The sequence below is a fragment of the Paroedura picta genome, chromosome 3 (assembly GCF_049243985.1).
Source record: "Paroedura picta isolate Pp20150507F chromosome 3, Ppicta_v3.0, whole genome shotgun sequence".
Classification (NCBI taxonomy): Eukaryota; Metazoa; Chordata; class Lepidosauria; order Squamata; family Gekkonidae; genus Paroedura; species Paroedura picta.
The window spans coordinates 108159221-108182163 of NC_135371.1; the positions used below are offsets into that span (position 1 = coordinate 108159221).

Genomic DNA, 22943 nt, shown 5'->3' on the forward strand with positions numbered 1-22943 from the left:
GGCCCAGACTGCGAAGGGCCTTGAAACAAACTAGATGAATTTGCTTCTATTCAATTATGTCTTCAACTAGATTATAAGCCCATTTTAAAGAGTAATAAAATGGGCACTAGGAGGGCTCAGGCAAGGGCACGGCAATGGCGAAAGGGGTCTGTGTGGGCCGAGAGAAGGCTTCCCGGGCCACCCCCCACCCGAGGCTCTCTGGAGCCTTCTGCCGGCCGGCGGAGCAGCCTCGCAGCATCTAAGACGCTGCGAGGCCGCTCCGCCGGCCGAGAGAAGGCTTCCCGGCCCATCCCCCAGCCGAGGCTCTCTGGAGCCTTCTGCCGGCCGGCGGAGCAGCCCACCCCCCACCCGAGACTCTCTGCGAGGCCGTTCCGCCATATTCCCTGGGCGGGTGAAGCAGGCAACGGGGAGCCGCGCTTCGCGCGGCTCCCCATTGGCTGCTTGGGGCGGGATTGACACTCGGAGGGGCCAATCAGGAGCCGCTTTGCGGCTCCTGATTGGCCCCTCCAAGTTTTTATCCCGGACTGGTCCCGCCCTAACTCCTCCCCACTACCCCTTACTCTTTTATTCAGTCCGTGGCGCCCGTGGCGCCACGGGCTGTGTACAGGTGGACAAATTTGTATGATATACAAATCATCAAAACACATTATCCATATTTATCATTATACATGGGAATGGGCATGAACTGATTCAAAAGCCATAATTTGGCATGAACTTGGCCCAATTTGGACCACTGGAACTGATATTCAAAGAAGGCATCTTCTTCAAACATTTACCAAATTTTTGTCCAGTTTGGTTCAGCTGTCCAAATGTCCATTCAAACTGAATTCCATTTTGAGCATTTCAGACTGCATGTAAGAAAGTAAATATTGTACCATTTAAGGAGATTTTTCTAGTTGGCTACATATCCTTTTTTCTAAAACCATTACTAGTTTTTAATTTTCATTGCTTAATCACGTGTTTTATGTGTAGTTTAGAGTCATGGGCAAAGGAAATATTTTACATCTTGAAGAATAGCCCATGTTGGCACCACTTGGTGAGTGGCCAGTTTGAGACTACTTACTACATAGGTGGATATGTCCATGTGAATAAAACAGCTATCCTAGTTTATTGTATTCCAAAAATTAGTTTTGCTTCTTAAAAGATATTTAATTATTTCTCTTTTTCCCCTTCATTTCAGGTCCATGCTGCATATGATCAGTTTAATGCATGTCTTTGCTAAATTAATGGAGTGTCCAGTTTGAATTACACCACTGATACTTGTGTTGTAATGCAATCTTACCTTAAAAATGACCAAACCCCCCTGCACCACTGCAGAGCACGGTAGAACCTTGCTACCCTGGCTGCCTCGTCTGGAGACAGAAATCCAGGGCAGACAGGGTGCACCAATCAAAATGGTCCCTTGGAAGGATGCGGGAAGAGGCAACCAGGCCGTGCAGTTTCTGCCAGTGCAGAACAGTATGAGGAAGGCATAGCACCGAAACACATTAGGTATTATTTCTTGCGTATGGAGACAATAAATCTGTATTTATATAAATGGGCATTGGTATTTATGTTGAGATTAGGCATTTATATGCTAAACAATACGTTTGTTGTTATAAATGATACTTTAGCACCTCTGAATGTATCAAATTATATATGACTAGCATGAAAGCCCACTGTGGGCACTATCCGGGTGATGGGTGGGGTTGGAGGCAGCAGAAAGCGGGAGAGGAAGCTTGGGCCAGCTGCAGAGTGCCTTCTCTTACCTCCCTTCCCCTCATCATCCCTTCTCAAGGAGCCGGTGGAGGTGAGCACACTCATGGGCTGGGCCGGGTGGCCGCAGGGCCCCGTCTCCAGGGTGAGGGCAGCTGGTGGGGCTGGAGTGTGTGGCTGTTGCAGCCAGGCATGTGGCAAGCAGGGTGAAGGAGGAGGAGTAGCAGCAGTGCCCTGCGGCCGCCTGCTGAGCATAGCAAGTTTGCCTCCTCTGCCAGGCGAGGGCGGGCCAGCCGACGGCCAGCCAGCCAGTGTGGCAGCCCCTTGGAGAGGCTGGGCAGCTGTTGGGGGAGATGCACCGTGGAGGAGGCAGCTTGGGCATGGGGCCTTCCCTGGCCCCCATGCATCAGTAGGCATGGCTCTCTCCAGGTACTTTCCCGCAACAGCAGAAGCAGGATGAGAGCTCATCACATTGGCTGGCTGGCTGGGATGGCAGCAGGTGCAGACGATGGGCCACACAGCCAGGAGCAGATGAGATGCAGGATCCTCGGCCATGGAGGGATGCGTGCAGCCGGCCACCCCCCCTCTCACCATCCTACCCCTGAAGCCGGGCTCCAACCCAAAGCAGCCCATGTCAATGACGGTGAGCCCTCCCCTCCGCCCCAAGATTCCCCAGCGACATGGGGAGAGGCTGTGCTGTGCCTTCCCAGGGCTAGGTAGAGGCCTCGGAGGACCTCCTCCCCCCCATCCCTGGAAGCCTGGTCCCTGTGAGCACAAGCAGGACATACGTGGCCCAACAGGATCCCTGGGAGCACCTGCCAGCCCTCAGTGTTTGTGGAATAGCCAGCAAGGGCTACCTCGGCTCCCAGTGAAGTCCAGGGATGAAATGGAGGAAAGTTATTGCTGGGTTTGTTGGGGGTTGGCCTGAGCGGGAACCGGCCAATCAGGAGACAGCACTCACCGCCTGATTGGCAGTTGGACCAGAAGCGATGGCTGGACAAACCTGGATAGGCTCAGCCCAGGAGGGTTTTTCCGAAATATTATAGGAGCAAAGTGTTAATAGGTATTTTTTTCATTTCCAGAACATACATAGCTATTTTTTTATTTACTTTATCTTTGTTCTACCCTTTTTGGTTACCTTTCTCATTCCTTTCTCTTATGTTTTTCTTCCCTTTTTTGGTTGTACTTTATATTGTTTTTGTAGAAAAGGTGATGTTGCCATCCACTTATCATTTCTAGTAAAGATTCACCATAAATAATTAATTCTAATGGACACATCACAAGCTGAATTTCTCTTTCCTCCACCTGTTTTCTAATTCTTATAAAATTATTTTGCCAGCCTTTCTTTTCCAGCCAGTGTACAGATTTAACATTAAAAGCTCCTTAAGTGTTATTGCTTTACATGTGCCATGCATCTAAAGATTGCATCACATGAATGTCATCATGAAGTGGATTTATTTATATCACATTTGTTTACCCTGATTTTCTCACATGAAAGATTATCTTGTCTTTCCCACAGACAACCTCCTCCACCACCACCACCATTTTAGTCTCACGTAAACTGCATGAGATAGGACTGTATTTGATAAAGTTACCAGTGATCCTAATTATTATTATTAATTCAAATCTTGTTTTTATGTATTTTATCTATATTTAAAGCAACTTAAGCTTCATAAGAAAGAAAAGTGATCAGTGAATGTTTTAAATAAATAAATAGGATACATTGGAATGAGTGACTGCTCTAAGCATTATGGTTGAGACAATCTGATTTTGGAGCTCTCCAGTTCAACTCTGGTACTCTACTATTTCATCATAATGATGGTTATTAGAGGTAAAAGGTAAAAGGAGTACAGTTTACCAGAAAAGTCCCCCCATACACCCACACACACACAAAGCACCCAAGTGGGTTGAAGCATGGCCCGGAGTCTCTAAGCATCTGAGGTGCCAAGTAAGCTCAGCCAGGATGATCTGAAGTCCTAGTCTATTTCTGGCTACTCAACATGATTGCTTCCAGGCAAAGTCTTCCTGCTCACAGAATCTATTTGGCTGTGTGGTGTACAAGGAGTTGAGGGTGATGAAACAAGAAGGGTGATGTTTAAAACACTTGTGGACACATATCCAACTGAAAATGGGTTATGCCTACTTACTGGCCTTAATGGTGAAGAAGTGTACTTCTCCACCACTGTTATATCTGCAGATAGCCAGTCAGCTGAGCTGCTTCATGGGTCACCTGAGCTGCTTCATCCCCCAATGGCCTTTCTTTGGGAGGAATGACCTGCCCCCTGCCTCGCTCCCCACTATTTCAGGGGATTTTAGTGACATCCTGTGACAAATCTTCAATGCATTTTGCACATAAAATAGTTCACACTCATGCTGATTTAGACTTCATAGTTCTCATCAAGCTTAGAGAACACCGTCTGGACACATTTTGTTGGATGTTTTAAGGATGCTATTGTCAGAGCTTAGTTACAATGAACATATCATTCCAGTTATCCATCTTTTTCAATGCACAAGTCAAAGTAACTTTAAAGCTCTAAATAACTTGTGGCCAAATTACCTCAAGGACCATCCTCCTGCCACTCTATCCAGCCTCCCAGTCAACGTTTGCCTCTCAAGCACTATTCTCTACACACATCTCCTTCAGAGAAGGGTAGGTGGTGACTTAAGACAGGACATTTCTTGTGGTGGCCCCTCACCTTTGGAATGCCCTCTAAGGCTTGCCTGGCACCTATTTTTATTTCTTTTAGGTGCCAGGCTGAAACATATATTTTTCAAAACCCAGGGTTTTAATTGGGAAGTTCATCTTATCAGCTTTTTAATCATCTGCATCAGTTTTGTGGATAGTTTTTATGCTGCTTATATGTCTAATGTCTTGTGTTTCAATACTGTAGTTTCTAACTGTAAGCTGCCTTGAGCAGGACTCTGAAGAGACATCAAGCCATGGAATATGCTAAGTAAATAAGTAAATGTCATCAAGTTTTTTGGAGAGGCAAGCCTGATCATTTCCTTGTCCTTGTACAATATAAGGGTTGACAGTCACATGAAATCTGACAGAAGCAGTTTGTATAGCCTGCAGCTTTTTTCCATAACACTATGGGAAGGAGATGTGGATTCCCCGTTTATACCATTGAAACAAAAATCAATTAATTTTAAAAGTGTCTCCTCCACTGACACTCAAGTTGATGGATTTTTAAAGTATATTCATGAGGACATCCCCCCCCCCCCTCAGATCAAGGTAATACAATTATTTCAATGCGGGAAAGAACTGAAGGGGTTTTTATGAGTACATTATCAGATTTCCTTAAGGACAGCATGACAACCAGAAGTTAGATACAGTTTAGATAATTAGAAGGAAAAATTTCTCCTCCTTCACTAACCAAACCAAAAGATTCAGTGACGATTAAAATGCAGTAGTTTCTCTGAGTTTGCCTTAGTTTTATCATCAAAATGATCAGTTGATCTCATTTACACACAGTTCATGTACACACTGCAGTGGCATTTCCATTTTAATGTTGATCTTCTCCAACATATCTCATACCTTATCTTTTCTTGCCACACTAAGCAGAAATGTGACTTAAAAGCAGTATTTCCTTTTCTTAGAGTTTAGACATATCCCCCTGTTTTCTTAAAATATTTATTTGCTGATCATAATTTACTGTTTTCAAGCATGCATAGTGCTGTTCTCCCAGACAGCTTTTCTAGGCAGGTATACCTTTAAAATCATCTCTGCATGAGTTGTCACTTCTTGTTCAGAACTACAAAGCCAAGTAAAATCAGGAGCTTCAGTAGCACAAAGCAAAAACTACTTCTATTCTTATTTGTGCAGTGGATAAAAAGGTATAATTATATATGAAGATTTTTTTATATGTTGACCTTTCACTATTGTCAATAAGTAGCTTCCATGCTACTTCAAATACAGCACACAAATTCCTTTTTAAAAAGTAAATCATAACTAAGGAGAGTCAGAAAATGCTTAGGACTTAAGAAGCTTATTAATAAGCCATAGAAGCAAATCATAGAAGTAAATCACAAATCTTGTATTTTCCGTGTTGCTATTCCAAATTTTTACCCTCTATGCCAACCTGCAGTCCTTTAGCATTGAAGATGAAGATTGTGCTGTGATACAAGCTGTAATTGATTATTCGTGTCCTAATTCTCAGCTATGCATCTTTGCAGACTGATTGATTGTTCAGAAGTCAGCAGTGAGACTACATTAGTTATAAGACTCCACAATCCCATGAGTAGCCTAAGAAATCCACACAGCATCAAAACACCTGTGTAAATCTGAATATTCCGCTGTGTTTTCTCAAATAGTACAGTAGCTGAGATCTTATTTTAGTCTACCAGAGATCTTCATATGTACATGTACAAAGTCAATCCATTTTTAAAAATTAGGTTAACTATGAAGGTACATGTGATTGCACCAGGAGGAACCCATCCCCTTTCTTTGGAATCTTAAACCCATCATTGTTTCTTCGTAGAAGCAAAGAGCTAACCATTTTTTGTTGAAGGAGATGTTTGCCAGTTTGGTGTAGTGATTAGGAGTACGGACTTCTAATCTGGCATGCCAGGTTCGATTCTGCGCTCCCCTGCCAATATGATTTCAAACCTTTAAATATTTGAGGAGTATCACAAGTAATATTGAAAATCTGGAGTATCAAATCTATGGAAATCGCAGATTTCTCCTGCATAGGTAGTAATGGCTGCTGCTGCTGCTGCTGCTGCTGCTGCTGAGGGACCGGGAGAAGAGATGGATTCAATTCATGAAAATATTTACATTGTGTGATTGCCAGGGGAAGGTGAAGAAGACCACTCAGTTCTCCTGTGGTTTTTAAAATATGAATAGGGTCCTTGAAATGTTACATTTCTACCACAGTTGATGCTTTGGTTCATCCTATGAAGTATGCTGTGACTGTACACGTTTTTATTTTTGTTCCTTGATGATACCAAAAAGCCCTTTCGTTAATAAATCACATTCCGGTAAATAAATCTTTTAATCATTCAAACCCAATCTTTCTCTGTCAAAACACATGATCAGTCAGAAGGTTCCCCTTATGCTATAGAAATTTAAGCATGAGATGCAACTGCACTCCCTTGAAAGGTGAGCACATGTATGGAAGAACATATATCTAGGAATGTGAGCATGTATCTGAAGAATAAAATACAGCAGCTAAAATACTTATTCCTCTCCTTTATCTGTTTTCCCTCCAACAGTAGTTTCTCTTCCCTAAACTCAGATTGTCACTTCATTTATAGATTCATGGTGCAGGAAACTTCTTATGGATACATCCCACGAGAACCATATAACAGATAATATCTTTCAACTCACACCACCAAATATGTGAAGGCTTATTTGAAAGACCCACACCGTTAAGGAGCTGTATTTTCCTCAATTATCATGTACTTCCCATGTATGTTTGTCTATTTTTTAATGAAATCTATACCCCATATTTCTGTTCTCATCAAAGCCACCAAGGTGACTTAAAAACATACGTAATAAAAACACATCTTTAAAACCATGCACAAACACTCCAGGCTACTAAACTTAATCCAAACTCAGGAATATAAATTTGGTACTGCCACAAATGCTCAAACAGGCTCTGTTGAGTAGATAAAAGACTACACTACTAGAAGGGAAAGGACGTAGCAGCAGCAGAGATAATGGCAACTGTGATTGTACTTCCTTCTCTGCATGCCTCACCATTAAAATATGGGGAAATTTTAGAAGACACACACACACACAAATGCCTACTGATGCAAGGCAGCAACAGAAGGGAACAGGCAGGTCTCTCTGCAAAGAATGCCAGGGTTCTGGGGATGGGCCAAAGGTGGGGATGGGGATGGGCCAAAGGTGGGCATATACACAGCTATGCTTCCCAACCATATTCTGCATGATCAGGCCATTTCTGGGGTTTCTTGAAGCCTGAAGAATGTTTCAGGGTTTCCTCAACAATAAAAAAGTTGAGAAAGACTGCCAGTTTGGTGTAGTGGTTAGGAGTGCAGACTTCTAATCTAGTAAGCCAGGTTCGATTCTGCACTCCCCCACATGCAGCCAGCTGGGTGACCTTGAGCTCACCACGGCTCTGATAAAGCTGTTCTGACCAAGCAGGGATATCAGGGCTCTCTCAGCCTCACCCACCTCACAGGGTGTCTGTTGTGGGGAGAGGAAAGGGAAGGTGACTGTAAGCTGCTTTGAGCCTCCTTCGGGTAGAGAAAAGCGGCATATAAGAGCCAACTCTTCTTCTTCTTCTTCTTCAGATGACCAAGGCACTTTCAGTCTCACAATCAAGCCTGAAACCAGATTGGAAAGGATGCAAATAATCTACTTCATCCAGAACTGCTTGCAGTCATCTAGCCACAATCAATTCAATCACCATACTTAAGAATGTCCTATTGAATAGTCAAGTTTCCTGGATCCATGGTAGATTTCTTTAGTAGCTGGAGCACCATAGCTCCAGCTTTCAAGGCTGGGGCAACCACACTTTATCTCAAGAAGGCTAGGAAGGGCAATGATTGTAGGCCTCAAACCTCTCTTATACACATCCTCAGACTAGATAAACTGTTTCCAACAACTAGATAAATTGGCACCCTAGCATCATTAGGTCCTGGTACAAATGTGAGAAATTTGTTGAGAGAAAGTGTTGAGCAAAACAGTCACAGCAGGCCACCTCTTCCTGCTGGCCAGATCCCAACAGGATTCTGACAACTCAGAGCAGAACTGCTGGCTACACAGCACAGCTGTTATTGTGGCAAAAAAGTATTGTTTTCTTCACCACGAAGGAGCATGCTTTAGCCCATGTCTTATATTCAACACTGGTCTTCCTCAGTTGTTATTCTTGGCATCTCCCTTGTCTTTTCATCACACACAGCACTTCAGTAAATTAAGAAACTACCTGAGGGAGGTTCTTGGGAGTAATTGTCTCAACTACTTTGGTTATTTCCTCATTCCAGAGATCAACCAGCACATTGAATGGAACACCAACCTAATTAACAAGAAAATCCACTAGAGCTATCAGAAAGACATTTGAAGAAGAGTTGGGGGCTTTTCGCACGCCTTCAAAATCGCACAATGGTTGCCAATTGAAAACGCTACTGATTTGCCGTTATGCACAACGTCGTTGACAATCTGCCACACACCTGAAAACGATCTGCAAAAAGCGCTTCCTTGTAGCGCTTTCAGGGAAATCCCCAAAAGTGGATTCACCCTCCGGAAAGCGATACACTCCTGAAACCAATCTGCAACACTAGCGAAAAAGACCTGTGCGTTAACATTGTTGCGGTTTCTACAAAGTCCCTCCCCCTGGTTCTCTCCTCTGATCTTCCTGCGAAGCGATCGCCATTTTTTTTTTCTCCGAGCGAGCGGGGATAAACGCACCAGCGAGCCTCTGTTTAGAGGCTTCCCCGGCTTCAGTCCCTCCCCTTCAGTCACTAAGCACAAACAAGAGAAGCCCATTTGCTGATGTATTTTCCCTTCATTTGTTACACATTCATTCAGCCGAAAATCGGGCCCGTGAGAGGGGGGGGTTCACTCAGAGGGAGCGTGGCAACGAATAAATGACAGCTCAAACACACCAGGCAGCTGGATGGGTCTCTCCGTTGCAACGAATCAACACAGATTCGTTGCAATGGGTCTGGTTTTTTTTTTTTTTTTAACTTTCTAAAAGGGAAAGGGGCTGTTTGGGAGCATGCTAACGGCTGCCCATTGGCTGCTTGACGGCCAGGGGCGGGACGAGCTTGGCAAGAGCGCTTCCTTTCTAGCGATTTTTGCCGAGACCGGAAGCCTGTGGGAAACGCTACAAAACGCAACTGGATTCCACTACAAAGGCAGGTATGCATAACGACGAATTCCACTATTTTAAATGGCAATTTTTCATTCAGCAACCAATTTGCTACAAAGATCCCGGTGCGAAAAGCCCCTTGGTGTTTATATCCAGCTGTTCACTACCCAAAAGAGTCTTAAAGTGGCTTACAATCACCTTCTTGTCCTCTCTCCACAACAGGAACCCTGTAAGAAAGGTGAGAGCTCTGACAGAACTGCTCTGTGAGAACAGCTCCAACAGGAACGTGACTAGCCAAAGTCACCCAGCTGGCTGAATGTAGAGAAGTGGGGAATCAAACCTGGATCTCCAGATTAGAAGCTGCCACTCTTAACCACTATACCAAACTGGATCCAGCTGGCTCTGTTTTTGATGATATTTTATTGTATTGCCGTTGTATAGGTCTTTTTCTCTCTGTTGTGCTTGCTGGTCTGGCTAGGCCCAAGTTCACTTGGGTCTTTCCTTAGAGGCCAGGGTGACATAGCTTCCAGAGTGCCTCATGTCCAAGCTGAAATAAGCCTTTGGTCTTGCCTTTCCTCCCTCCTGTTTTCCCAGGGCAGTACAGGTAGGCTGTTATCTCATTGTTTGTTTTGCCTGTGTGTCTGGCTTGGCACTTTTGTTAATCCCTGGGAGTGTTTGCCTTGTGGCCTTGAAGCCTTGCAGGCAGCAAAACCTTGAAGTGAGTTTAGAAGAGAATTGTATAAACAAGAATCTTACACAGGCTCAAAATGTTGTTTAGTGTTAAGTTGTCCAAGGTTTTAATCAAATGTCTTTTATATGCCTTGATCCTTTGTATTAGAGTAAATCCGTGTTCTGGAATAACTATATATGTTTTCTTTAACTACACTGGATTAGAGATTTTTTAGATAGGCTGGGATAAAAGTTTCATAGAGAGGTTTTTGTTTGAAGAGTAGGCAACACTTATGGCCAGAATGCTGTGGGGTTGGCTAATAGGGTTAAAGTGGGTCATCTATGTTAGCAGAGGAAAGCATATTGAGTTTGAAGGATGCTGCTATGTTATGTTGATACTGCTAAAGATACATTAAGTGCCTCCACTTTCATGTGCCACTGGTTTGTAAGAGTTAATGGAGTTAATAGAGAAGCTTTAAAATAATTGTGTTTCTGCTGTGGAATTGCACCTCACTGAGGTCCACTACTTAACTGACCATTTGAGAATAATATCCACTTGTCTGGACGTCCTGGTGCTGGCTGCCACCTGAGGCTCCAGCTCCAGAGATCAGACTTGCCTGAAACCCCCAGGGGCACACCTGATACCACAGGAAGGGGGAGACCAGAAGAGAAACTTCCCAGCCTCTGAGGCCTCCTGACATCAGGCGCTGTATGGTATGCCTGATGGCCCATGGCCTCTCTGAACACCACCACCCCTCCCCGCTCTCCATAGACCTTCAGGAGCAAGGTGGTAAGGCAAGGAAAACATGATGGGGTGGCAGGGATGACAACAGAGACTTGGGGCTCAAAAACAGCAGCAGAGCCTCCAGCAGCTGCCCTGACACCCTCAGAGGAAATGGGGAGGTCGTGGGGCAGGGAGGCCAGCTGGGCCCCGCAGTCAACACACTGCTCCTGGCTGTGCACCTGGGAAGGCTGGCAGGTGTTGTCCTGCAAGCAGGGCGCTGGAGAGCAGGGGGGGGCTATTGAAGCCTCAGGTAATCAGGGCAGGGGAGGGAACAAAGGGAAGAAGGAAAAAAGGAAGGGTGGATTAGGAGCACAGGGTGGGTAGAAACAGCAAGGAAGAGGTAGAGACAGAGAGAGATGATGATAGTTGGGAGAAAAGTCCATAGAAGGGCAAGACAGAGGAGAGGAGCTCCTCCGATGACTTTGACCCTGGAGACAGCATTAAGGCATACCCCCCACTGGGCAATTGTGCCAACAGAACAGTCCAGTAGCCCACAGAGGGTGCCACCACACCTTGTGCTTCCTGACTTCTTTTGTTGTGGCTGAAACTGCAGGGCCCCAACAGGCAGCGCTGACACTCCTGACATTGTGGTGGAGAATACAGGCACTTTCATCACACTAAACAAACCGGTCCCCACATACTGCCACCCAAGGGATGAGTTGGCAGTCACTGGGTGGTGTGCACCTCTCTCTGCACAACACCCACTGGGGTCAAGGCCCCAACAACTGGGAATGTCCTGGAAGAGGAGGGGACCCCAGCCCTGCTGGCCAGTATGGAGTTGTCACAGTTTGGCCAATGGCTGGCCAAGCACCAGGCACAATTGGTCCGGGAGTTAACCCAGCAACAAAGGGACACACAACTTACAACAGGTGGTAGAGGCTGTTAAAACTCTCACAACCCCTAGCCTTGGGGACAGATGTGTCAGCTGGACATTCCTCACAAATTTTGGACCCAAAGATGATAGGGATGAATATTTGAAGATCTACAAACAGATGGCTGAGGCAGCTCAAGAGACCAATGGGCATTCCTGTTCGGGCCAAATGTTTGAGGTGAGGCCCAGGTCACCAAGGAGGAAGCCAAGAATTATGAAATGGTTGAAAGCTACCATCCTTTACCATTACAAAATTTCAAAAGACAAATACAGCCAGAAGTTCAGGAATACAACATTCCAGCCCAGGTCCCAGTCACGGCCTCCCATAGCCACCCTGAAAGATGCTGCAACATGGTGGCTTCAGCCTAACTTGGATGATGGGTGGAGGATCATAGAAGAATTGATCATAGACCAGCTACTCCAGGTAATCCCTGCATAAGCCCAGCACTGGATAGCTTGTTCCAAGCCTGCCAACCTGCAAAAGGCCATGGTGCTGTGGAAGAATTTCCTGGTTGGGGAAGGAAAGGAAGGCTCCCAAGAGGTGAATTGATCTGGAGTCTACCCAGCAGTTATCAAGACTGGGTCAGTGGCCAGTATATCATGGGTATGAGCAGGAGATGTGGAGGAAAAGCACGACCAGCCCCTAACAGATCCTGAGCACCATACTGGAAGGCTCCACCCACAGGGTCAGGGGCTCTGGAACTGCTGAGGGTCAACCACCGACTGGAAACAACTCCTACAGCTTGGTCCCCCAATGCAGGAGGAGGGCAGAATTGGGATCCTGTTTTTCATCTGCAGTCAATGGGGGCACTACCATGATGGTCTGGGGCCAAGGGGCCAAGCCCTATGAAGATAGGTTGAGGGACTTGGGAATGTTCAGCCTGGAGAAAAGGAGGTTGAGAGGGGACATGATAGCCCTCTTCAAGTATTTGAAAGGTTGTCACTTGGAGGAGGGTAGGATGCTGTTTCTGTTGGCTGCAGAGGAGAGGACACGCAGTAATGGGTTTAAACTTCAAGTACAACAATATAGGCTAGATATCAGGAAAAAAATTTTCACAGTCAGAGTAGTTCAGCAGTGGAATAGGCTGCCTAAGGAGGTGGTGAGCTCCCCCTCACTGGTAGTCTTCAAGCAAAGGCTGCATACACACTTTTCTTGGATGCTTTGGGATGGTTAGGGCTGATCCTGCGTTGAGCAGGGGGTTGGACTAGATGGCCTGTATGGCCCCTTCCAACTCTATGATTCTATGATTCTACCAGTGGAATTGTCCTCTTATGGAATGTGGTGGTAGAGAATGGCAAATACATAGGAAAGGGTTGCATTTAGCCTAAGTCATGCAGTTGCCCTTTCTCCTGTTGATAGGCTGGGATGCCCCAAATTCCTGTTGTGCAATACTACTTCACGCAAAGAGCAAGCAGCCCAAGTTGTTGATATCAGGGATCCTGTAAAAGGGCCATCGACAGGACCTCGTCCCTGGTCAATCCTGAGGAAGAACCATCCCTGGGACCCCACTCAGAATTGGAGGATCATCATCAAACCTGGCTGAAAGATCCCCATTTTCTGGTCAAGCAGGTGGAAGATGCAATTTTGGAGGGGATGAATAAAATGGCAGGAGTAAGTGAAAGGAGGTTCCTGGACCCCCACCACACCCAGAGGTTTCCCTGGGTGGTCCTCCTAGGTGAGGTTTGGTAGCGCCTGACTGAGGGATGGGTCAGAACGGTCCCCCCAGTTGTTGGTTTCCCAGTCTTACAGACTTCAGGTGTTACCGGGAGACCATGACTATATGTGGGCCAGGCATCAGGGAGACAAGAACACCCTCAAGGGGGTCTTGTCACGATTTTTTGTGGGGCCCACAATAGAGAAAGAAGTACTCCTGTGCTGTAAGACACGCGAACTGTCAATGACTGTACAATAAAGCCACCCCTAGGGCTCCCTTAGTTCCCCTTCCCCTGGTCCAGGAACATTTTGAGAGAGTGGCAATGAACTTTGTCAGTCCACTCCCACAAACACCAAGATATTAAATAGTTTTAATGGACTATGCCACAGGTTACCCAGAAGATATCCCACTAAATAGTATGAAGAGCACCTTGGTGGCCTGGGCCCTGATGGAGAGCAGCTCCTCTGAGGATTCGGACAGGGGGTTCAGGAGACAGCATTAAGGTGTGCCCCCCTCAACCTCTGCCAGGGCCATTGTACCTGCAGAAGAACTCCTAATAAAGTCAAGCAGCCCACAAAGGATACCTCCTGCCTCATCTGTTGCAGCCAAGACTGGGGGCACCAACAACTCCTGAAGCCAGTTCATTTCTGGAAATCCATTCCTGGAGATGTCTGCATTTCATATTAAATGCAATTCCCTTTGGTTAGGGATTTTGTGACCATGTGCCTGAAGAAGTTATTTTCCATTGTCAATGTTTGCAGTGCCTGTTTACACTTTTGTAATATTGTTTGTGCATGTGAAATGTAACACACTATCTTTATTGGGTAAGCAGACCTTTAGTGTCAGATGTTGTTTGATCTGAACTGACTGCCAACAAATGTCAAATATCTTCACCTGAATGGGTCCACGATGTTTCTGTTAACTGTGAGAAATATTTTAGAGCTGCATATTTAGTGCACCTTTACAAACAATGCTTTGTAGAGGTGTGGTTAGTGCTCTATATCTATGTAAGTTTGTTTATAGTAAATTGTCTTTGACAACCTAAGTTGAATGTAATCCTGACCTTCATGCGAAATCACCAATAAACTCTTCTAAGTGTCTTTCAAGTGATGGGAGCTGAGAGGCAAACCTGACAATGACAACAGAACCAACATCAGTTTTTCTACCCTTTGATCATATTCATCCCACTGAAAAGATAATACCAGATCAAGAGAGTGACTTACTCAATGTGTAGAATCAGTTATTACTTGAGAGAGTCCCATATTTGTCATGGAGACTTTGAAATCCTCAGCCACTCATAGCAAGACAGAATGAAGACCCACAGGACAACCAGCCTAGGGGTCTTCACCCCCAAAAACCCCTCTGTCAGTTCAGACAGGGAGTTTGTTAGACAGCTGTCTTTCGATCCAACCTTAGGGACACAGCCTCAAAACCAAAAATGTCCTGGAAGGTGCAGCATGCTAGGGGTATGGTCGCTATAGACAACAGGAACACCAATTGTTAATGTAATGTTGTTCCATTAACATTTTAAAATATCATGATTAAGATCATCTTCTAAATAGTTGTTCATGTTATTGAAGCCAGCTGAACTTTCAGCCTGTTAAACCAATGAACAATTTGTCTCCTTCTAGGAAATACCATGCTTACATTTTCTTTTGTTTTCTTTAAATTTAAGTTTCCTTCCAAGTAATGGAAGAAATTAAAATCAACCTGTCTACAGTTGTGCTTCCATATAGCCTCCCCCAAGACCCCAAAAAAAAAAGCAGAATAGACAAACCTGTAATAAAATTGTTGTTTCATGTTGACTTTTCATGAGTTTGTTAATAGATTCAAAGAGTTTCCTCATTGTGTCTTCAAATTCTGCAAGTTCTTTGCCTTCATAAAGCCTGGAAAAAAAATTTGCTTTGGAAAGTGTAGCTGTATTTCACTTTATCTGTGCTAGTATCTGAGGCATGAACTGCCAAAAGCACACCTAGCATGACAACAATCATTCATGGATTCATAATAAAAATATGAACACATTTTTATATTGTTAAAAGGCTTTGAAAAATATGCTGTCAAAATTTTAGACTAGGAATGGCTATTGTGGGCCATCTAATCCAACTTTCTGACTGGAGGTACAGCATTATATATTTGAATCACATACAACACATACCAACTCATATTTTTCTGAAAAACTATCCCCTCCCCAGAGCCTCATTTCAGCAAGCAGCAGCCTGCTGGTGAGAGAACAAAATGTTCAACTCTGCTCTGGTTCCAACCCATTGTCTATAGATAAAATCACTATATTGTACAGATGCAACATGTAAAAAATATAAAATGTAACTGGGTAACTGAGTGAGTCTGAAGGATTATGACAGTGTCAATGGGACACTATTATGCAAAAGATGTTTATAGACATTGGATTGTTTCTTTTGTTTTGCACCTTTAAAGACATTCTTTAAATGTAAGGGGTTAACAGCAGAAAGAGAAGAAGCCAGTTCAAGGCTGAGGTGAAAAGGGTTTCTAAGAGTTGGGGTGGGCACCTATGATGTCACTGATGTTACACATAATGTGTATTGTGGCCTTAAGAAACTAAGCTGAATGAAACCATGCAGGAAATTAATTCATCTGGTTGTATAAACCAAAGTAACTTTCTTTCCTCCCACTTCTGCTCTAACCCACCAAAATTCTGGCCTCAAGGCTCAGACAATATCCCCTCCCTGGAACAATATTCATGATGATGGGACTGACGATGTGCAAAGAAAATCACCCTCTTTCTCAGTCAGTGGAAGTGTCCTTCTAGCAGAAAACAGTTAATTTAGCGCTGCTAACCATTTTCTGCCCTTGGAAATTAATGTTTAATCAAAACAAGTTTAATAAAGGAGAATCAGCCTCCCTAATTAGGTATTATAGATGTCATCAAAGCCAGAATAAATTCAGGGTTACTCAAAGGTATGATTATTTGATTACTTAACCATACCCTCCTCCTGTAACATCAGATAACCATGGCTCCGGGAATCCTCATGTAATGATACTCATAAATAAAAATAAATACATCCCAAATATCAGCATTTGAATGCCCCACATTCAATACAGTTAAATAAAGCAACACCATAAAAGCCTAAGAAACACTCATACTTCTGATCAAGTTTCCTGTAGCACAATTAAGAAATTCATTGACAAATCATAATTGTTTCTTCACTAACTCCATCACTATCCAATTCTGTGTCAAACAGAGATACTAATGAAATCCATTTGCATATTTAAACTGGATTTAGCCAACCTAAAGCAGCAGCTCATCCCAGCAGTGTTTCCAAAATCAAAAGCATGATCTAGTAGTTAATTGACTTGTTGTATACCTTATCAAATCAAATATTTAATGTATATTGGATTTTATAAGAAAAAGAAAGTGTAAAGCTAATGCTTGCTAATTAACAGCAATGTTAAGACTGTTTCAAATTCAGTCTAGATAATAATAGCACTGCAGACTTTATTTATCAAATTTATCAGCAGTCATTACAGCTGATTTAATCTTCTTTAGTAGCAAATTAATCTAACCCATTAGATGGGGCTGAAACAATAATGGAGACACATGCTGAGTTTCAGTATGACTAGGGAAAACAAAAATTTGCCCAAGTCTTTAATAAATCAAAGCCAAAAGCTTTTTAATCTTCATGTTAGCATCCTAACAGTAGCAAAGTTTCCTCCTAATTAAGAGTTCAATCCTACTACGGAATGAAATATGATGAACTTGATCCTATCACTGAATAGCATAGTAGTTCAAAAGACAGGTCAGACTGGCAACCGTCATTATTTATATTCATTTATATTTATTCATTTATTAACTTTTCTCAATCCAGAAAGTCCTTTTTATTTTTTATTTTTTGTAATTCAAATATTTTATTGTAATATCAAAAAATATATCCATACCCATCCATACCCATTACTGATTCATCAATTCACTAACCTAACGTTCAATCACAAATAAATACAAATATATATTCAAGACTTCTAACCCTAACAAATGTAATAGTGAAGCCTAGGTCTATGACATAACATTATACTTGCTGTTACCATGTTAAATTTTACAAATCTCTGCTAAGTCTGGATAGTTTTTTCCCCTACAGTTCCAAAACAATGCCTATGGCTTAACATGTTTTCCAAGATCATGCTCCCATCTGCTTTTAGGGAAGGCTTATTCAAAAAAATACCCATCTGTGATTGTTTATGCACCTGCCAGGATGGGAGCACTGAGACATCTGAACATGTATTACTCCAATGTAGGCTATGTGATCAGTTCAGGGGAGAACTTATTCCTTCCCTATAGAATAAGGCGATCAAAGACATGTTGTCAGACAAAACTTCTGTTGTGGCCAGATTTGCTTGGAGAGCAATCAAAACAAAGAAGAGCTGGGTGGATTCGCAGCAACTTAGGTAGAGATAGTCTCAGTTGCTTGAGATAATGCTTGTGAGTTTAAAAATTAGAATGATTCTTATAGCTGGAATGTTTTTAAATTTTATACTATTTTAGTTATCAATGATTCTTTTATGTACTTTGTTGATGCCAGATGTTCAAAGGAGCAGGAATTCTGGTCTAGAACCAGAATAATAAAGACTTGACTTGATCTGGACGGCAGACAATTTGGCGACTTCAGGATAGTCCACCAATTTCCTTAATATATAAAGACATATAAAAAGAAAAAAGCACAGCTCCTCATAGGTTTTTTGTTGTTGTTGAATATTAATATTTCAGAGCAGCAACATAAGGTTGGATCATATGGGCTGGATCCAGTGGAACAATTCATAGGAGTATTTGATGAGATGAATCCAAGAAGTGTACTGTGCATGAAGGCACAGGATAGTGTACAGACAAGAAAGAATAAGGTAAAATTGCTTCCACTTTCTGTCACTGATGAAATTCCGTAATACTTTTTAAATCCACTTTTTAACCTTGGATTTTAATAGTTATTAGGGTGGTTGTTCTTATTATATTTTATTAGTGGAAAGGCTTGGGAGATGGGCCGTAGCCAGGAAGCGCAGGCAAAGGAGATATTCCCCACCCTACTACTGTACAACAAACTGGGAAGAGCAGTATGAGTGCCACAGAGATCACATTGGCAGCTGCACGACCACTGGGGAGCATGCACAGCCGGGTTTCCCTGGTGTCTGCAAGGGTGGCCATGGAGCATGGATGGTGGGGATTCCTCACCCTGACGTGCAGCCAGGAAGAGCAGCTTAGTGGCACCGGCTGTCTGTCTCCAGGCTTCCACAGTGGCCGTAGGGCAACAGAGCTGGCCTTGAGGGAGTGGACAGCTGGCTAGAGCTGGCACTGAGGGAGTGGCTGGCTGGCTAGAGCTGGGCACTGATCTCATGTCAGCTTCTCTAGAGGAGGAAGGGACAAGGAAGAGCCTCTGATTGGCCCTCAGTGGGGGAAGGCCGCCAAGGGCCAATCTGAGGCCTAGCATGTTGTCAGAAACATGGTAGACTTTTTTCTAGATTATGGAAAAACCGATGATTTGCTTTTGTACCTCTAAAGATCTATTTTCCTTCCACCATCCTTAAAAAAAAATTTTTTTTGCCCATTTGCAGGCTGGCACATGAGAAAAACCTTGCTCCAATATACATAGCTGTTGCAGTAGAGGATCTGCAGAGAGGTGGTTCCACATATATGAGGATCCAAGGCCATGATGGGCTTTGTATATGATACTTAATACCTTAAATTGGAAACTCAAGTACTTTGGCCACCTTATGAGAAGAAAGGACTCCCTGGAGAAGAGCCTAATGCTGGAAGCAATTGGAAGGAAGGACTCCCTGGAGAAGAGCCTAATGCTGGAAGCAATTGAGGGCAAAGGAAGAAGGGGACAACAGAGAATGAGGTGGTTGGATGTACTCACTGAATCAGTTGGTGCAAACTTAAATGGACTCTGGGGAATGGTAGAGGACAGGAAGGCCTGGAGGATCATTGTCCATGGGGTCACGATGGGTCGGACATGACTTCGCAACTAACAACAACAGCCTTAAAATTGAGGCTGCTAACTGACAGGTATCCAGGGAAGTGCCTGAAGGATGGAAGTAATATCCATGCTCCATCTAGCTTCTGATGATAGCACCAACTGAACTTTTTAAATTGATATTGATGGGAATGCATTAGACCACATTACAGTAGTCTAGTCTTGATATTCCTGTGGCATGGTTCCAGGTTACCATATCAGCCATCTCAAGGCTATCCTATTCAGAGGCATTTCATAGGATCTTCAATACAAACTCATTATTGGCAGCAGCTCCCCAGGGTACAGGTCAGAATCATGCTTTTCTCAATATCTGCTACCAGAATAACTAGAAAGAGCAGGGGTTGAAGCTGAAGACGTCACCATGCAAAGCATGTGTTTTCCCATGGGTTCTATGCATGAATTTTACCTTAAACTGTACCAACTGCTGGTTTAATGACTATATCCTACCTATGGAGAGCCTCACAAAACTATTGCAAACCAGGCACACTGCTTGAACAGCTGAACATTTTATTATTATTATTATTATTATTATTATTATTATTATTATTATTATTATTATTATTATTATTATTATTATTATTATTATTATTATTATTTGTTTATAGTAAATCGAGGTGGGTCACAACAACTAACCCCATTAACATTCCCATTAAAACATCAATCTACTAACATGATGGCTAAAAATCCCATCCCTCCTCCAATTATCAAAGAGGTGAAGAGGAAAGGATGGGGGAGTAGCGTACTTGATAGCATGGAATGCCAGAAATCCTTCAAATCTTGGTGGTAAAAATACTGTCTCTCAGAAAGAAAGAAGCTACTGCTTCGGAAACATCTAAAACAATTTTTGGAATATGTATGATTTTTAGTGTGTGGGATTCAAGAGTATATGAGGAATGCCCCATGTAGGCATTGGAAGAGGTGTATTTAGCATAGTTAGATTAGGAACTTCCTAACATTTAAAAAATACTCTCCTCCTATGTCCTCATTGGCTCAACTGGAGAATTCCTGCTCCTTTGAACACACTTCCTCACTGCTTCCCTCCAGAATAGATTAAATTAAGAACAGCAGACAGGACTCTTCCCTCCTTCTATACCAAGCTGTTTCTCTTCTAAATAAAATTATTTTATAATTTGGTACTTTCCTCTCTCACATATTTAAACTCTGTTCACAAAAGTGAGGAATAGTTATTCTTTTAGCATTTTCATGAACTGCTTCTTGACACAGCAAGATTGCACATATCCCCCTCCAATTAATTTCCTTCTCACTGTAGCATTTTATATTTAAAATACTGCTTTGTCTGTTGTCCAATTACTTTTTTGTTTCCAGTATTGTGTGATGCTTTTGTATGAAGAATTACGATTTGGTACGTGTTTTTTGTTGGTTTTATTTGTACATAAAAATATAAGACTGGTTTCACTGTACAACAAACTATTTGGAAATGCAACTTTATTCTTTATTGGAAGGAAGACCTGCAGTAACTATTAATGGCCTCCATCCTAGTTTTTTGTGTTATGTTTGTTTATATGTTTTTTATTGAAGCACTGTATTGTGCATATACTTTATGTTAAATGTTTTCAATGTGAAAATATTTCAATGTTTGATCAATATTCACTGCCCTGGAGACCCTATTTAACTGGAAAGGCACTGAAATGTTTTAAATAAAAATAAAATAAAAAGCCAGAAATCTTCCCTCATGCACTAGATCTTTTTCATATTTCTGAATGTGTTTTTGTAGATAATAAATTGTAATTATTAATAGAAAAAAAACAATATATTACAAAGGAAATCCATGTTCAAACAGTAAGCTTTGAGTTTCTTAAGGCAGACATTACTCCACAAGCCGAAACTATCCCTTGAAATGAAATGTACTTGATTGCACACTTATTGGATTTTAGGCTTCTTTGTCCGCTCTGGGCCCATTTGGCAACATGAAAGCGTCGATTCTGAAGGATTCAATTAAAGCAACACTGCTATACAGTATTAAAGAGGTTGTAGTGAATTTCTCAGTTCCAAAGCAAGATGCTCTTTTACAAGTGTGTTAATGTCTCTATAGACTGCACTTGTAAAGTTTAATAAGTTCCGCTATTACTACAATTTGAGCTAGTGAATCAGACAGTACATGAAGAAAAATCCTACAAGTATGCTTGGCAGATTTTGCAACCTATTTGGTGTTCCAGGGATCAGTTTTGTTTTGTTTTTGTTTTTAATTCCAAACATTTTGAGTGCTGTTTCTATTCTACAAAAGTAGAAATGCAATGTCCATTCAATTAGTCATGGTTAACTATCAGGCAAAAGAAATTGTCCTGAGTTAACATGCTCCACACATCTCAGTAGTGGTACAGCAATATGACTGATACCACCAAAGCCCTACAATCCAGGAAGCTATTTTTCAGGGGTTATTTTTGTTCTTCCTATCACTGCACAGAAATCCTGTCCCTACCTCCAATGTATGACCAACCACTTTTGAAATGTGAAGGGTACAATATGAGGGGAGGGGGACAAGATTCTACTGTTTTCAACAGAAGCAACTAAACCTTAATGTACATCTACATAAAGAGACTCTCATTACCACAGTGTAAGAAGAGCCACCTATTAAAAGTACAATTAAATTAAGCAGAGAGGTATCTGCATTTTTCCCAGTGTATCAACTTTCCCAGTGTGACTCCAAAATGCATTAAAAAACAGATTTATTTGAAATAACCCAGGATTCAGTTGACTTCTGTGTTGGAGGAGTTATGTTCTATATTGTAGTTTAAATATACTTAGTTTGATGCAGCTATTCACATATTTTGCTTGGGACTAGATCCATTTCCCTTGGAATTTTCCATCTAAAAACAGATTGACACTTTTGGATCCAAAGCACAATGCATGAAAAGAAAATTATCTTGAAGTTAAAACAGACTCATTGGTGGCATTAGTGGAGGACTGCAAGTCCGGTTAACTGCAGCCATTGACGAGATCACTCCCAAGCGCCCTCTCCACCCTCGCCTCAAGCTGACTCCCTGGTACACTGGAGAACTAAGGCACACTTATGAGGGCATATGTGTTCAGCCATGTGTTCAGCCCAATTATTTAGGGTAGTTCAATCTTTGACTGCCCTTGAGGAAGGGTGCCAAAATAGTAGTCAATTGGCTCTTGGCTGTGAGGCATTAGTAAGTTATTTTGCAGATAAAGTCTTGTCACTCTGCCAGGACCTGCTGGTCAGCCTGGTGATACACCAGAAAGAGGAGGATAGTGCCTTTGAAGACACAATGCCACATTTAATACAGAGAGGGAACTAGAGGCCTGTTGGCCACCAAATGAGGTGGTGTTTGATGGCTTCAGACAGCTATCAGAAACTGAAGTGGAAAAGCTGCTGGGGGTCAGTAAGGGTGACCACTTGCCCCAATGATCTCTGCTTGTCTTGGTTACTCAAAATAAGTGACCAGTGGGTAGGAGGCCCTCTGGGAGAGATCATCAACTTCTCCCTGTCTATGGGAGAGTTCCCAGAGGTGCTAA

The 22943-nt window shown here is 42.8% G+C and overlaps 1 protein-coding gene across 1 annotated transcript in view; it reads right to left on the reverse strand.

Moving 5' to 3' along the window:
- DOCK2 (dedicator of cytokinesis 2) overlaps positions 1-22943 on the reverse strand; it is a 430014-nt gene that overhangs the window by 328989 nt on the left and 78082 nt on the right. Inside the window, exon 23 of the mRNA XM_077327133.1 lies at positions 15230-15338. Coding sequence (XP_077183248.1) covers positions 15230-15338 — 109 coding nt within the window. The remainder of the gene's footprint in view (positions 1-15229; positions 15339-22943) is intronic.